Consider the following 17,226-nt stretch of genomic DNA (forward strand, 5'->3'; position numbering starts at 1 on the left):
TATGGCCCACAAAGCATGGCAGCTTTCTTTTGTGGAATAGAGTCTTGGATTTGTTGAAACATTTTGACTGGATTGTTGTTAGTTCCAGTATTTTTACCAAAACTGTTACTATTCAAAAGAGTTAAGAACATAGATGTTCTTTCATGAAACATATCCTTCATTAGCTTACTCTGAGAAAAAGCATTTTCAGGATTTAGCATTTTCATTTTATTAGCTTTAACTACTGATGTTATTAGCAGCTGTGATATTTAGCATTGATTTCTTATAAGGAACTTTCAGGTGAAGCTTTTTTTTAAGACAGATTTTTCTGAAGTTTGTTTCCCATCTATAAAGCAGTCATTTCTTTTTTGAATGCCTGTTTCTTATCCCCTTAATTAGATTTGCAAAGGAATTACTCATTGCAGGCAGTTTGTTCAAAAGGCAAAGAACTTTTTTAATTTCAACATAAATTTCTTCATATCTAAGACAACGTTCAGTGTATAAACTGCTTTCCCTTGTTTTAAGGATTTTAAAGTGGCTTGTTTGATCTTAAAGGTAGCTTTTTGTCATCCAACTATCGTAAAAACTTTGCACAGCTATTAGGGTAAATAAGGCATTTTACCAAGGGAGCCCCAAACCGTGAAGCACCTAGTTCCGTATCCTTTCAATTTTTCCAATGGAACTGATACTTAAACTCTTAGACGACTTTCCTCCTTATTCTTTTAAAGGCTGTATTTTAAGTTTACCATGAACGTATTTTGGAGCTGACAAACGTGTTTCAGGGCAATGTCGCCATCTTTAGCAGAAAAACTACCCTTCCCAGAATGCATTTTCCTTATATCAGTCCCTTAATGCAAGCTAGCTTTTGGATTTCATTTCCCATAGGTTTTTTTTTTTTTGGGGGGGGGGGGGGATCTGAGAGTCAACTTCTAAGTTCTTTTTTTTTAAACCAGACTTGCTTACAAATTCTTGCCAGGGAGGTTTGAACAAAGTTTTTTGGTTTTGCAACGGGAGATTTGAACAAGCATTTTACATTTTCAATTATGGGACATTGGGAGGTTTCTGGTCTCTCCTTCATTTGACACTGGCCCCAGATCAGAACCTCACCTGCCTCATTAGCTGGCATTGAAACTGGCATTTCTAATAGCAACTTTCCTCGGGGCTTGTCTTTGTCTTAGCCAGTCAGTGAAAAACAAGATCATTTACAACAGCTTTTCCATAGCTCCTTCAGAGAGATATTCTCCCACTGATCTCATTTTGCTTGTTCCTTCCTTCCCCAGATGCAGAGCTTCAGCTATCTGTCTGCGGCTCTGTACCTCTGCTAGCTGCTTTTGGAGGTAGGGGCTTTTTTCTCCCCCCGAATCTGCCTCAAATTCTAGCAACTTTTCACAGGTCATGTATTTTCTGGGGAGGAATTCTGTCCCTTCTGTTTCTTTGGAGTCTTTTTCCCAGACAGTTCCCAGTTTGGTCTCAGTTTATCCCCTCTACCCCAGAAACAGTTTCCAACACTACAGTGGCAGCTTTCCCTGCTACTGAAGGTAGGGTTTTTTGTCCGTTTGTTTTCCGGGTCTGCGTGGTTTGTGTACAGACTGAAAATCTAACAAGGGAGATTTTTGCCATTTCTAAACTCCCATTAGGACAGGTGTTTTTCCCTCAGGCCTTTCACCTGACCCAGTGCCCCAGTGGGTTGTGTTTGCTTGTCTGGGTGCTCAAGGACAGAGCTTATGCCAGAGGCAATCACCCCTTCGGGCTACACTCCCCTTCATCTCACAGGAGTCAGTTGAAACAAAGCTTTTCTCAAAGAGATGCTTTCTCTGACAAAAAAGAAAGCTTTACTCCTGGATAGTTCTGTTCTGCCCTGGCTGGGCTCTTTCCCCAGACAGCGTTCTGACTCAGCAGCACAACTGCTTCAGACACAGTTCAGCTTTACTGTTTTCCCAGAAAGGTCCTTACTCTGATAGGAAAGCTTTTTCTCAGATTTCTTTTTGCAGCTGTGGACCTATCAACCTGGGACTTGTAGGAAAGTGGACAACTGTGCTGTTCCCACTGGCTTTAGTTTTGTTTGTTCATTAGCAATCTTCCCCTAGATCCTGCACCTTCCTGCCTCAGCTCTGTGCTCCAGGAAGTTTACCACTGCAGGAACCCTAGTATCCCCGAAATGCACTCCAACTCTGAGACGCTGGTCAGTCGCCTCTGGGTTTTTGGTCAGAAGCGCAGATACAATGCTTCAGGGGATCTTTGTGTTAGGAAGATTAGAAGCACCTTTTTTCATTCTGAAACGCTCAAAACCTTTGATGCCTCAGCTCGGCTGTAACTGAAAAGCTTGGCTTTTTTGCTTTTCTCAGGTAAAGTTTCCTGCCTTTTTGGGCTCTCTGTAGCTCTTTACCCACACTCTGCCAAGCGTTTCCCTCAGGGTACTCTGACCCACTGTCTTTTACTAGCATGAAGAGACAGAGCTTAGAAAAGATTTTTAGGAACTTGTCCCTGCCTCCTACATTGCAGGGAGGATTTTTAAAGCTTGAAAGAGAACTTAGAGAGGTTTTGCTGTCTTAAGAGGTTTGTTGTTTTCCCTTAGAGTTAATCACAGGTGGTCCCCATACTAATATCTTCAGGTGATTCTAATTTTTGTCCTTCTGAGAAAGTTAAAGGCTTTAGTTTTTAAGTTTGAGAGCTTTTGAGAAAGATTAAAGCTTTTTAGAGAGATTTTTTTTCCCCAAAATTTTCCAAGAAAATCTTTATAGTTTAAGAGAAAGGTTTTTTTCCCCAGGAGAAAGACCAACTTTTCCCAAAACTTCCCAACTTTAAACTCTGACTTTTTACACCCCCATTTTTGCCTCAGGAAGAAATCACTTTCTCCTGCCGCTTGGACTTAGCATTTCAGCTGTCCCCAGGTCAAAAGCTTCCATAGGAAACTTTTTCTTCCCCGTAAGCTCAGAAGAGCTTTTTTACTACCCGTAAAGCCCAAAGAATTTTTTCCCCAGCTTGGGTTTATAGCCCCCCCAAAGTTAGAAAATTGTAGAGTTTTTCTGTCTAGTTGCCTTACTTATTTTTTCCTACACAATCTTACACTTCTAAGTTTTTCCTAAACTATATTACTACCCTATGCCTTATACTTATTTTTCACAGATAGAAATTGAGAAAGGGATAGAAGATAGAAAATTTTGACAGAAGAGAATTTCGCTGCAGCATCGGACATCCTTCCAGTCCGCTTTCCTTTTCTCTCGAGGATAAAACCCCTGCCTCTCAATAATATATATAAATATATATTTTTTTTCCATAACACCGGCATGCCTTATCCACTGGCAGGGCTGAACTCAGCACTTTCGCCAAAAACTCTGTAATAAAACTATTATTTTCCTTTATCTTTAGTCCCTATTACTTTGTCTTTAGTCCCTGTTCATTTGTCTTTAGTCCCTTTTTTTTCTTTTTTCTTTAGTCCCTGTTCATGGCGCCATTCTGTGGGGCGTTTACCCAACCACCCCCACAGTTCCCCAGAGTTTTCTTGAGTGCGAGCAGCAGGAAATGTTAGATAGAAGGATTTATTGCGGAGAATCTTGTGGAGATAAACAGATAGAAAATAAAAGATAGCCTCGAGAGGGCCTGGAACCTATTCCAACTGGCCCTGACTGTCTCTGCCCCAGGGTTTTTATAGAGACGCCAAGGGGTGGAGCAAAAGACCTCCTCCCCCAGCACAGCCAAGTGCAGACCATCTCAGACACCTGCACTCAGGCCCGTGGTCCTAATTATCCTCTATGCGGACCTGCTGGGTAAAGCCACGAGGAACCCGAGAATGGGCTCCCACAGTCATTTTCTTCTGGATCATCTGCATTGGGATGTTCAGGTCTTGCTGTTGCAGGATCACTAGGTTCTGGTGGTGTGGTATTGTTCTTTACATTGTTGAATATGTTCTTACACTGCCATCTACCCATTTCTTTAATCTGTACAGGTGGAGCTCTGGGTTGCTCTTCCTATAGGTGCAGGTGTTGCCTGTGGCTCCAGTGGTCACTCTTCTTCCCAATCAGTGCAGGAGGAGCAGGAGGGTTGTTTGGCTCCAGTGGTAACTGGTGCTGCAGAGGATGGTTGTCCAGGGGCTGGCGAAGGAGGTTGCTGCAAGGTCTCTGGGGCTGCAATGGCTGGGGGTGAGGGGCACAGAATGTGTCCCCAGGGCTCAGGGACTAGAGAACTGGGCGGTCCAGTTGGGAGATCAGGGCCTTACTTCTTCCCTATCAGTGCAGGGAGTGGAAGGGGGTAGGGTTCCAGTGGTCTCTGGTGCTGCAGAGGATGGTTGTCAAAGGGGTGGGTGTGGGGAGGTTGCTGCCAAGTCTCTGAGGCTGCAGATGGCTGGGAGGGGTGGGCAGGGAGAGGAGCACAGAGTGTGCCCTGGGGCCAGAGAACTGGGTTGTCTAGTCCGAAGATCAGAGCCTTATCTCGCTTAAGGCTCTGGTGTTTGCTGGTGCCACAGGGGATGGTTGTCGAGGGGGTGAGGATTGAACTTATTTTTGTTATTTTAATTATTTTTACTGTTTTTTTTTATTTTTTAAGCTCATGCCATGTGTCAGACACTTTTAAAAATGCTATGAATTAGCTCATATAATCTTCATAACAATTCACTGGGAAAGATGTTAATCACCCCCACTCTTCCCTAAGGAAACTAAGTTTGGAAATGTAAGTAGCAATAGTTTGTATCCTGCAGTCCCAGCATGTGGTGGAGGTGGAGGAAAATGAATCAGGAGTTTAGGGCCAGCCTAGGCAAAATAGTGAGTTTGAAGTCAGACTGGGCTACATGAGACACTATCTAAAACAATGAAACAAAGCCAGGAAGAGGAGGAGGAAGACGTTTAAGTAGCACGCTCAAGTTCACACAGGTAGTCAGCAGCACAGATGGCCTGTGTGAGTCTCAAGCCTGGCTGTTGATCACTTTTCCTCTGCAGATGGCCTGGGTGAGAACCCAGGTCACAAAGTGGTTCAGATGGCCAGAAAGAGCAGTTTTGATCTTGTCCCTTCTCCAGCCTTGCTGGCTGCAGTAGACCCTGACTTTTTCTGCATGTGAAGATGAGAGGGCGAAGCGCACCAAGCAACTGCTGGGTGTCCCATGGAGTATGCTGTGCTTAATGTGGTTTGTTTTTGTTTTATGTGTATGCGTGTTTTGTCTATATGCATGTCTATAGACCATATGTGTTCAGTACTCCAGGAGGCTAGAAGAGGTCATGGGATCCCCTGGGACTGAAATTATGTATGGTTGGGAGCCTCAATATGGGTGCTAAAAACTGAACCCAAGTTCTCTGCAAGAACAGCAAGTGCTCTTAACTGCTGAGGTATGTATCTGGTCCCCAAATAATGTACTTTTAATTATTACTATTACTAGTTAAAATCCTTAATATTATTATTATCCTGAATTTATAGGCAAGAATATCAAAATTCTGAGGCTCCAGTCACCTGCTCAAGGTCACACCACTAGTAAGCTATGGAGAAGAGATTCAAATCCAGGTTAGGGGACCTTCAGAGACTTAAATTCAACTACTACAACGTTCCTCCCCATGATTCTCATGTCAGAATTGCCCTACAGGAGTCCTTCACATTTTTATTTATTTGTTTATTTATTTTTTTGGTTTTTCGAGACAGGGTTTCTCTGTGTAGCTTTAGAGCCTGTCCTGGAACTCACTCTGTAGCCCAGGCTGGCCTCGAACTCACAGAGATCCGCCTGCCTCTGCCTCCCGAGTGCTGGGATTAAAGGTTTGTCCTTCACATTTTTATAACAACTTCTGGAGACTGTTATGATCACCTTGGACAGTCAAATACACATTCTAAAATGAGTATTTATGGTGCCTAGGAAAGTCAAACACACAACTTGAAAACAAGCTATATGTGACTTCCTAAAGAATTGCCTAAAGCCCAGGGGATTACAGACTCCAAGCAACACACTCTGCTCCTGAATTCTGCTCAGCTGGTCTCACCTCCTAAGCAGTGGCATTGCCTCCTGGCTCTCTCCTGCTGCACTTCCTCTCCTACTTCTACAATTCTGTCTCATGCCCATAGGTGTTATCTTCTGCCAACAAAGATGCTAATTTCTCTATCTGCAGCTGTCCGATTTCAGACTTTGCATGTAAACCTCCAGTAACAGCACCTATGTTTTCCCCCACTTGATAATTAGGAATAAGTATTGTTCTCCATTGCCAACTTAAAGCACAGTGCTCACCCCAAAGGCAGTAAGACGTGGTTCTTTTCTGAGTCAAACATGAGTGAGGACAGCCTGGGAACACAGATTCAGGTTGACCTGGAAGGATGTAGTCACGTGGCTTTTTATAGTCATGGAACAAAAGAATGTCATAAATCAATGCATTTGACAAATGCATCATGGAGACAACAGGTAAGTGGGTTAAAACAAAATGAGGAAATCTCAGCAATAGGTTTTAGATGTTCTCTTATGCCTTTCTTAGCTCCTGAGGTGGTAGAAGCTAGTGGTCTGCTAAGAAGACATTCCAACTAGTTCTTCTGTGGCAGAGCATCAACTGTGCTTCAGAACTTTACCTGAAGCTCTTTCTCTCATTCTTGTTGCTGCTGTACATCTTCTTTTAGACACTCTAGCCTCTGAGGAATGGCAGAGTCTTCATGTTTCCTGAGTTCTTCAAAAGTGCAAAGTTTCAAGAGAGCCTGTTCAATTTGGTCCCAAAAGTCATCCAGCTTATTCATGAGCCCCATAGCAGGAGAGTGGTAACTGCCAAACAAAATGTTCATCTTCTTTTCCATCTCTGCAGCTCTCTTGGCTTCTGTTGTCACGTGACCCCTGTTTATCTCAAGTCTCTTTTCAAGTGATCCAATTCTGGCCTTTTTGCTAACTTTTTGCCCTTGTGTAGCAGCTCTGAACAGGAAGATACAGCACTTGACTGTGGCATTCTTTCCACACCTGGTTGTAAGCTTCACTGGAGAATTCTCCAAGGTTCATTCCTTGTTTTACCATGTCCATCTCTTGCATGAGAACATCCTGGGCCTTTTTCAGTTTCTTTGGAGAACTTCTCATAAGGGATATGCTCAAGATAGGTAATGTAATTTGTTGGTACCAATCCAACAGTTTTTCCCCTTTTTATTTCCAGACGGCTCATAGGGGTGATGTAGGTCATAATGAAGCATAGTCATCAATTCTTTTTTGATCAATTCTTCACTTCTCTGTAAATCTTTTAGAGGTAGTTTATATTTACAGGTCTTAAAACAGTTTCCTTTACTTCACACGCTCGTGGTATATCCTTCTGAACAGCTTTGTGCATTTGTTTCATTTCCTTTACATGCTCAGCTTCTCATATGGCCTGCTTTCCAGCATCCACATCAGCAGTATCTTCAATGTAGGAATCATCTATTTCATGCTCTTCCAGCTCCTTCTCAGCATTTTCTGGTAGAACCATTTGAAAATCTTTCTTAGGAGCAGGGAGGCCCACCAACCCTACTTGGAGATGTTCACAAGATTCTCTTTCCATGTGCTTCACATAAGAGGACTCACTATAGTCTACCATTCCATCCTCTGGACTAATGTTTAACTAGTGTCTAAATGGTGTTCTACCTAGGGTGGCATTAGTGATTGGTTTGGGTTTTGATCCACTTTGGGGAATCAGCACTTCAGCTCCATTTGGAGGAGTCCTGAAAGGGGGAGAAAGAAGCCTATGTGTGTGGTTGATATATTGTGCACCCCAATAAACTTATTTGGGGTCAGAGAACAGAACAGCCACTATATTAAACATAGAGGTTAGGCAGTGGCAGCACATACCTTTAATCCTAGCATTCCAGAGGCAGAGATCCATCTGGATCTCTGTGAGTTCAAGGTCACACTGGAAACAGCCAGGCATGGTGACACAAACCTTTAATCCCAGCACTTGAGATCTTATGTCTTGCTTGGTAAAGACACACACCTTTAATCCCACGAAGTGATGGCAGGAAGCAGAAAGGTATATAAGGCCTGAGGACCAGGAACTAGAAGCTTTTAAGCTTTTAGTAGCAGTTCAGCTGAGATTGATTCGGATGAGGACTCAGAGGCTTCCAGTTTGAGGAAACAGGATCAGCTGAGAAGTTGTCGAGGTGAGGTTAGCTGTGACTTGTTCTGCTTCTCTGTTCTATCAGCATTCACCCTAATACCTGGCTCCTGAGTTTTTTATTAATAAGACCCTTTAAGATGCATGTCACACATGTGGAGTCTGCACACCCTGCCGCTGTGGGGTCATACCAGAGAAGACACTCTCATGCAGTGGGGTAGTAAGCCCATGTTTCAGTGGAATGTCCACATTGGTCAAGGCCATGAGGTTCTGAGACTCCTGCAGAACCTGTCTTGGGAAGCCAGTGTCAGCGGTGTTCTCAGAGCGAAGTCATTGTTTATGACATTGTACTCAGACAGGATAGTGCTGGAAGTAGAGTTTGTTATTCCAGACTCCTCTGCAGTCTGCTGAGCAACTTCACTGGCCTGGCCTACCTTGACAACTTCCTAGAGTTCTGTATCTGAAATCTGAGGGGCAGGCAGCGCTAGTTTCTCTTTTTAGGAAACGCAGAGATCCCAAGAGTTTGAAGAATAGCTAATCGCAAATCAGATTCTTTTTTCCTTTTTAAATCCTGTTTCTCTTTTCTTATGTCTCTTCCTTCTATTTCAGATCTTACTCCCCATCAAGATCCTGCTGTCATCATTTCCTGAAGTCTGCATCAAGGGCCTGGTAATTCTCCTCAGAAGTATCATAAAAACCAAGAGCAGGCTTCTGTGCAAATGGGATTTCGGCATTATAATCAACTCCTCCTCTTTTTCCTTTTGCTCAAAGCTCTCGTCTCTTCTGAAGGGCAGCAAAGCTTTCTCTCAGCTGTTTGTCACTTGCTTTCCTCTCAGCCTTCTTTCTTTGAGTACTGGCCAGCTGCCCCAGAGAGCATCTCATGTTCATCCTCATCCATATAAACTGGATTTGGCCGAGCTGGTTTTGTTTCTGGATTTGGATATCTCCTCAGGTTTGAGTTTTGGTAGTTATCTGTTGTTTCCTCTTCATTGTGCCTTTGGGCACATTTGTACAGGAGGAATTCATAGTGTTCCAAGCACCAGGCTGCTGTTCTTCCAATGATTGGAGGGATGGTACTCCACAGCGTTGGCATCAGCTTGGCCAAGTACAAGAGTTTTTCCTTCTCTTCTCTAGACCATTCAGTTTTTTTAATACTTGGCTCCAGCCATTCATAACATCTGGCTTTGTAATGCTTTGCTGATTTCCTATGCAGCAATGAGGCAATCATAGAACACTAGTTTTCCCCATATTTCACTAAACTGCATTCATCCTTGGTGTTTCTCGACACACACCCTTTGATCATAAACTGAGGCATCTTTGTGTCTGAGTGTCCTGGCAGGTGCTAAGAAGAAAAAAAAAAAAAAAACACTGGGATCTTAGAATTCAGTTAATGGAACATTTATGTAGCAGGTAGGAGGCCCTGAGTTCACTCTATAGCACCACATAAAATGCAGTTAAACAAATAACCAGCCATATCTGTAATGATTGCTTCTTCCTCTTTATGAGGACCACTTCAGATGAGACAGGATTTAAAGGGACATTAGAGAAACTTCTAACTCAAAGCTTAGAGGTGAAGATTAAAGTCCTTTAGCAAAGTCTAATGTGCTAATATCAGCATCAAACCTTCCTTAATTTATCTCTAATTTATGGTTGCTCATCTTTCATTTGTCAAAAGTGTTTCTTTCAGAAGTGAAGCCTCTTGGGGCCCAGAGAGATGGGTTAGCAGTTAAAACACTTGCTGCTCTTTCAGAGGACAGCAATTTGGGTCCAGAACCCATATTGCATAGACAACAACAACAACCTGTAATTCTAGTTCAGATCAATGGTGTGACATCCTCTTCTGCTGGCATTTGTGGACACCTTTAGACACATGTACATACAGAGAGAGAGAGAGAGAGAGAGAGAGAGAGAGAGAGAGAGAGAGAGAGAGAGAGACTTTTTGATAACCCATGTGGAAAGGACAAAATACTCTCTGTCCTGACAGAGGCACGAGTCACAGCCAACAAAATCCCTTGCAAGCATACATAACTGAGTCCTGTAGGTCTTTACAATAGTAAAACCTGTATTCTCACAATGAATTTTATCTGAACCAGTAAAAATTTGTGTCTTTATAAAGCTGTAAGACAGTAGTAGAAAATTTCATGTAATATAGAGAAAGCTATCCTTGGTTTGGTTTCATTTCTGAGGCTGAGTCTCACTTCCCAGCCTAGGCTGATTTTGAACTCAGGGATAAAGGTTCCATCTCTGCCTCCCAAATGCTAGAAATACAGTCATCAGCCACCACCACACCTAGCTTGAGAAAGAGGCATTCTTCCTAACACAACATATATCAAATTATTTCAGTTTGGGGATATAATCTAAAAGTGAGTAATTTCCTTCTTAAAGAAGCTTGTTTGTGCAAATCTTCACATCCTCCCAGCCAGATAGGCTCTAATGCACATTAGACCATTTAGAAAGTGCATGAAAACCTTTAAAGCTCTTGGGTCACATGTTTGCAAGTTCATTTCCTGATACCAAGCCTCACTTTTTAGCCTAAAGCTGTAGGAACAGCTTTGCTCACATTACTCATATGAACATTTTGATTTTAGGCTAAAAAGAAAGTACCCACAGACATAAGCACTTCTCAAAATATAACAGCACACTGACATTCTAGGCACAAGTTTCTGAAAGACAGATAGCTAATGACGTTATACTTCTGCTGTGTCTTGCTCTTCATTTAAGGCAAATCTCAATCTGAAGACAACTCAACCTGTTGAACCCAGACTTTAATATCCAACAGCCTCAGAGGCAGGAGCAGTTGACTGGGATTGGTAGAATTAAACCAGAATTATATAAGCAGAGGTCACTGGTCAGAAATGACAAGAGTAACAGCAAAGCCTGTGGGAAACTGAACTTCATTTTAAACTATGACTGCACTTGAAACAGTTCATCCTGAGGATACAGAGATGTCAATTTGTCAGCCAAGGACTTCTCTGGGGCTTCAGATCCTTATGTCAAGATCAACTTGCTTACTAACAGGACAACAAAACTGTTAAGTTTTGAATCCCCCCCGTCATTGGTTTTTCTGTTGCTGCTGATGTAATAAGCCAATCAAGCTAAATTAATAAATCCAGGTTTAATAAACAGAGCAAGAAATCCTAGGTGACCCTTGGGATGGCAGGCTAGGAATCACATGGCAAATAAGGCTACCGGGTCCTGAGCAGCCCAGGGGGGCTTTCTGGAGGGATGGACTGTTGCTTGGTAAGCTTTTTGAAAGGGGTAGGATCTGGGGAGAGAGAGGTGGGGGTTTCACCTAATCATCCCAGACTCTTTGGGTATATAGATGCCAGGGGCTGAGGTAGAGCTTCCACCAGAACAGAAGCACCAGACTAAAGTTCACAGGAAGACAGTGAACCCTGTATTTAATAAGGTGTCTTTTCTTATTTTATCACTACAAATTTTATTCAAAAACTCATCTTTTTTGTTTTTTTTTTTTTTTTTTAAAGTTCCAATATGAACTGGCTTGTCAACCAACTACAACACTGTCTAGCAGACACATGGTATAAACAGCTGGGCTCAGAATCTCCAATCTCTCTTGAGGTATCTGGACTGCCTCCTGTCATGCTCTCGTCCTCCACCTCCTCTGCTGCCACCATGCCTAATGTCTCTGAATGGAGAATGCCTTTCCCGGGATCGGGACCTGGATCTATGCTTCTTGTACTGGCGCCGAGACAGCTTCCTTTTGAGCTCTCTTGAGATTGGCTTCAGATGCATGAAGTTGCAGAAGCCTATTCTTGTGCACTCCCCCATCTCATACTGGCGGCAGCAGGCTTCCCTGAAGTCAGTCACTGAGGACAGCTCTGAACAGATTGGCTTCCCATTAAACCAGCGATTATTCAAGTCCATCACAGCTTTCTCTGCATCCTCCTCATAACGAAACTTGACATACACATTCCCAACCAGGTGGTCTCCTAGGTTGTCACAGACATTCATCTCTTCAACCTGTCCATACTTTTCTTCCATCTCAGTGAAGACTTCCTCAAAGAACTCATCATAGTGCTCCTGCACCTCCCAGTCACTCATAGCACAGCGCAAACCACCAGCAGACTGGGCAGAGTTTTGAGGGTTATGGTAAATGTTCAAGAGGGCAATGGTCTGGCTAAAGGTTGGTTTATTGTGCAATGTAGAACATCTGTCTTCATGACGACATGCTCCAGTTTTGAAATAAAATGAACAGTTGACTCTGTAAGGAAATAAGAGTAATAAGAACTGATTATTTCTGGGAAGATATGGCAGACACATCATTAACACGATCCTATTTCCCAGCTACTTGTCTTCCAATCACAGAAATTCAGCAGCTCTTGATGACTGTGTTTCCTCTTGCAGGCAGTACGTTAGAGGTCGTAACTCCAGCTCCCTACAGAAGTGTTCTAATTGTAACCTGCTTCCTGCTATTCTAAACCTCTTCTCCTTTTAATATTTTCTTTGTTTTTTTTAAGATTGTCATATTCTCAGAGTCCTGGATAACAACCATAAAATAAAGACAATGCCAACAAGGCACTATTCAAAAAACTTAGATGTGTATTCTTATTCACAGGCCTAAGTGTGGTGATATATAGTGTACTCTAATAAACTTGCCTGAGGATCAGAGCACAGAACAAACAACTAGTTTAGAAATAGAGGTCAGGCAGAGGTGGTATACACCCTTAATCCTTTCACTCAGGAGGCAGAGATTGTCTGGATCTCTGTGAGTTCAAGACCACACTGGAAACAGAGCCAGGCACTGGTGGAACACATCTTTAATCCCAGTACTGGGAAGCACACACATCTCTAATCCCAGGTAGTGATGTCTGGGCAGAGAAAGGTAATATAAGGCTAGAGGAAACAGGAACTCACACTCTTCAGGATGAGTATTTCATGGAGGTAAGAACTAGTTGCTGGCTGCTCTGCTTCTCTGATCTTTCAGCTTTCACCCTGATATCTGCCTCTGGGTTTTTTTTGTTGTTGTTGTTGTTGTTTTTACTAAAAGACCATCTAAGATTCCACCTAAGCACTATCGTTATCTAAAGAAAACAGAAAACAAAGTTCAGGTTCTCTCTGGTCTGAAGCTAGTAGATCTCTTGGAAACCTCATTGCAAACATACTATTTGGAGACCCAGCTTGCCTTAGAAACCACACAGCAGTACATGTCTGCCACAGAGCCTCTTTAGTAGTGCTCATATACTCCATGGAACCACAACCATCCAAGACCTTCAGGTGCTGGGTGGTCTGTAAGATCTGTGATATGAACTGTTACCTGAGGCAGCTTCCCTATTCAGTTGTCAGCTGCAGAGGGGGGAATGCTGTCCCACAGACACTTTTAGCAAGAGCCACATGCTTAGGTCCTCACCCTGAGGTAAAGACTGAAGGTCTCAATCTCAGTGAAATCTGGTGGACCATGAAGACCAGTTATCCTCTAGCTATTATGAGATAGGAACAAATACAGTAAAGTCTGAGTTTATCAGGAAAGGAAAATGATTGCCATCAAGCTACATTCCTTACTTCATGCAACCTAACTGGATTAGACAATATCTCTTTAGAAAATCAACTGAAAATAAAGAGCTTGTTGGACAAACCTCTGGATGAAAATACACAAGGGTTCCACATGAAACTTCTCAATCCGACACTCCCTGCAAACACTTTTGCTTCAGTCAATAAATTATCTGAAGTAATGAAATAAAAACTACAAGGAAGCTGGGTGGGTGGGTGGTGGTGGTGTACACCTTTAATCCCAGCACTCAGGAGGGAGAGGCAGGCAGATCTCTGAGTTTGAGGCCAGCCTGGGCTACAAATTGGGTTCCAGGACAACCAGGACTACACAGAGAAAACCTGTCTTGGAGGGTGGAGAGTACAAGGGAAAAGGGTGATTTCCACCAGACAAGCTGAATCTAAAAACATCCTAACTTATAATATCACAGCTAAATATTTTATTGGAAAAGACCCACATTTTATTTCTTAAGAGATCCAAAAGTTATGAGGCATCCCATGTTCCCCTTTCTGATGACTGTTTCAGCTGAAATAACGTAAGTAACCTAGATTTACCAAAAAAATAACTAAAATAAAATAAAAAAAAAATCTGAATTCCTTGCTGAGATACTCCTTCGCTACACAGATATGAACACAGGGCCAGAACTACTAACTCCTGGTTCTTTAAGTCCCAGCCTTTAGGCATTTATAATGGAAGCCTCTCATGTCAGAACTGGCATGTACATTTGACGACATTCCAGGCCATCTTCTCTGTGACCTCAGAATTTAGGAAATGCACTCTTCCACAGCACAAAACAAATTTGCAAATATTTATTGAGACAGAGTCTCTATGTAGTTCTGGCTGTCCTATAACCCACTATCTAGACCAGACTGGCCTCAAATTCACAGAAATCTCTGTCTCTACCTCCAGAGTGCTGAGACCAAAGGCATGTACCACTATACCTTGCTTTGAATGTTTATTTTAAAGTACTTTAAAGGTTTTATTTTAAATTATGTATTTGTGGCTGGGAAGTGGTGGCACACGCCTTCAATCCCAGCACTCAGGAAACAGAGGAAGGCGGATCTCTGGTTTCAAGGTCAGCCTGGTCTACAGAGAGAGTTCCAGAACAGCCAGGGCTGTGAAGAGAAACCCTGTCTCAAAAAACAAAAAGTATATGTGGAGGTGGATGTGCATACCTAAGTGCAGATGCCTGTGGTAGCCAGAGACAAAGGATCTCCACAGATCTGGAGTTACAGGTGGTTCTAGACACGAGTTTGCATTAAGTGGATTTGGGGAACCAAATTCCTGGCCTCTGCAAGAGCAGTTCACACTCTGAACTACTGAGCCAAATCTCTCCTGTCCCTTTACTGTATTTTAGTCATCCTGAACACAGCCCACACAGCTCTCCTCCATGACTACTGAGAACCCAAATTTTATCCCATCTGATTTTCTAAAACTGAACTAGACCCCACACCCAGTAAAATGTCTCTACAGTGACTGCTGATTTGGGCATGAGACTTTTAGAAACATTTCCTCTTTCAAACACAGCAGACTATCTGTATAAAAGTGCCTGATCGGACAGCCTTGGTCCTAGGTAGTAGAATATTTTCAACAGTGAGAATTTGGCACCAAAAATGTTATCTATTGCAAATACAGAGGCTTCCTATCATAGATATCTGTATAAATCTTATACGAGATTCAGGAACACCAAGATGGTGACTACTTACTCAGAGTAGATTAAGCCAGACATTTAATCTTTGGGTTTTCAAAGTAGGAGTTATTCATCAAAGCCTCTCAAGACATTTCTGTCAGCCTAAACTTCAGTCAGCACACTGGAACTTAGTATGTGCCACGGTGGTATACAAATACATGTGATTTAAAGTTATTTTTTTCTCTTACTCTATGCCAACTTCAATTTAAAATGAATAGAACCCCCCCCCCCCCAACCCTTAGGCAGGAATGTTTATTTGGTCGGGATTAGCCCCAGAGACTGAGTTTTAGCAAGGACAGTACCACCGCACTTCTGACCGTACACTCAAAGCCCAAAGTTGTCAGAAATGTTTTACCTCGCTGGCCGCAGAAGTCAGGACATCAGTGGGAGTGCGGCGTGGAGCAGAGTCCCGCGTGGAACCTGGTAAGGAGCCCTATGTAGCTCAAGGCCCACAGGGAGCCGCCAGCCAGGTCCCAAGGCCTGACCCATGAAGCGGGGGGCGCACAGACGCGTTAGGCCGCCAGGGCCTCCCACCCGTTGCCATTCACCACCCGGCCCAAGCCCCGGTATGCCGCCCCTACTCACTTGTCTTTCTCGGTGCCAAAGATGGAAGCCAAGTATTCAGCCATTTTCCAGCAGACACCTGCAACACAGCACCCCGAGCTCCAACTACTCTGATATCCTCTGAAGCCATCTCTGGACAAGAAAACGCTGTCCACGCCCATCATGTCGATGCGGTCCAATTGGGAGAGGCGCTCCTCTGTGGGGGCGGGATGAAGAACTCGCGGAGGCTCCGCCCTCCGGCACTGAAGCTAGTACACTCCTGAGGCCTTGGAGGTTCCCATGCGTTGCATGCTGCATGGGTTGCTCCAGGCATGCTCAGAGCTCTGGTTTCTCAGCTCCTGCTCTGGGACCTCGCCTTCGCCCCTTGCTCATCCTCAGGCTCCAGGCCTCCTGCTATAGACAAGGACCCCTACTCGGCCTCCTGGAGGGATTTAAACCTATAGCATCCCCACAGTTACCAGCTCACCTTCAAGTTAACAACTTCCAGGCAGAGCCTAATCCATTGTCTCCAGCTGAGACCCAGGCAGAGGGATTATTTGGTTTGATGAATTCAGCTGCTTTCTCTGGCTATAGAGCCTCTTCCACCCGAGGATGAACCATGGAAGAGGGAAGGCTGCTGGGCTGTGGGACTCTTAGGTCTCCATTCAGGCTCTCAGGAATTAACCTGGTTACTAGAACCAGAGGAGGTGTTTTTATTTCCTGTTCCCTAAAATGATCTTCAAACATGGAAGCTTCACTTCTCAGTGTGTGATTTTGACAGGTTCTCTCACCATGACTTGATTGGTCAAGTGGTTTTGAACCACTTTTTTTTTTTTTTTCCCTGAGACAGGGTTTCTCTGTGTAGTTTTGGTGCCTGTCGTGGATCTCTCCCTCTGTAGACCAGGCTGGCCTTGAACTCACAGAGATCTGCCTGCCTCTGCCTCCTGAGTTGCTGGGATTATAGGCGTGTGTCACCACCGCCCGGCCTTAAACCACTTCTTAAACTTCCCTGAATTCCCCCAGGGAGTGCATCCTTCGGAAGGATGTTCTAATTCATTTTGACTCATGGTCAGTTAAGGCAGCTGTGTGTTCTGTTTACCTGGCTCAGCACCTTAAAAATGGGCTCCTTAAAAATGGGCTCCTGGCCGGGCGGTGGTGGTGCCCGCCTTTAATCCCAGCACTCGGGAGGCAGAGCCAGACAGATCTCTGTGAGTTCAAGGCCAGCCTGGGCTACAGAGTGAGTTCCAGGAAAGGCGCAAAGCTACACAGAGAAACCCTGTCTTGAAAAAGAAAAAGAAAAAAAAAAGAAAGAAAGAAAAAGAAAAAAGAAAACTGAAGTTTGGCTTGGTTATTTCTCTCTGTCTTCTTCAGAGTCATCCTTCCCCGTTCCCATGAGACTAACACTATGGTCTTGTCTCATTAAGTACAGCTCTGACGGCTTTCCATCATTCCTTCCCATGTCTTCCTTCTGTTTTAGGCTGTCACCTTTA

General features: G+C 43.6%; 1 protein-coding gene, 1 long non-coding RNA gene and 1 pseudogene across 2 annotated transcripts in view; 1 reads left to right on the forward strand and 2 right to left on the reverse strand.

The window, feature by feature from the left end:
• The window catches only part of LOC128094530 (uncharacterized), a 26,182-nt gene extending 14,586 nt beyond the window's left edge, over nucleotides 1–11,596 (forward strand). Inside the window, exons 2-3 of the long non-coding RNA XR_008213003.1 lie at nucleotides 8,607–8,666; nucleotides 11,483–11,596. This is a non-coding gene — a long non-coding RNA (uncharacterized LOC128094530). The remainder of the gene's footprint in view (nucleotides 1–8,606; nucleotides 8,667–11,482) is intronic.
• Nucleotides 3,349–9,326, reverse strand: LOC128094529 (cell division cycle 5-like protein; annotated as a pseudogene).
• Nucleotides 11,438–16,190, reverse strand: LOC128094527 (splicing factor U2AF 35 kDa subunit-like). Its single transcript, XM_052712942.1, has 2 exons — nucleotides 15,779–16,190; nucleotides 11,438–12,219 (listed from the first exon to the last, which is right to left on the reverse strand). The coding sequence occupies exons 1-2, from the start codon at nucleotides 15,919–15,921 to the stop codon at nucleotides 11,553–11,555; spliced, it is 810 nt and encodes a 269-aa protein (XP_052568902.1). The 5' UTR covers nucleotides 15,922–16,190; the 3' UTR covers nucleotides 11,438–11,552.
• Nucleotides 16,191–17,226: the final 1,036 nt, after the last annotated feature.

This window comes from Peromyscus californicus, unplaced genomic scaffold, assembly GCF_007827085.1.
Source record: "Peromyscus californicus insignis strain IS unplaced genomic scaffold, ASM782708v3 Scaffold_4__1_contigs__length_199733344, whole genome shotgun sequence".
NCBI lineage: Eukaryota > Metazoa > Chordata > Mammalia > Rodentia > Cricetidae > Peromyscus > Peromyscus californicus.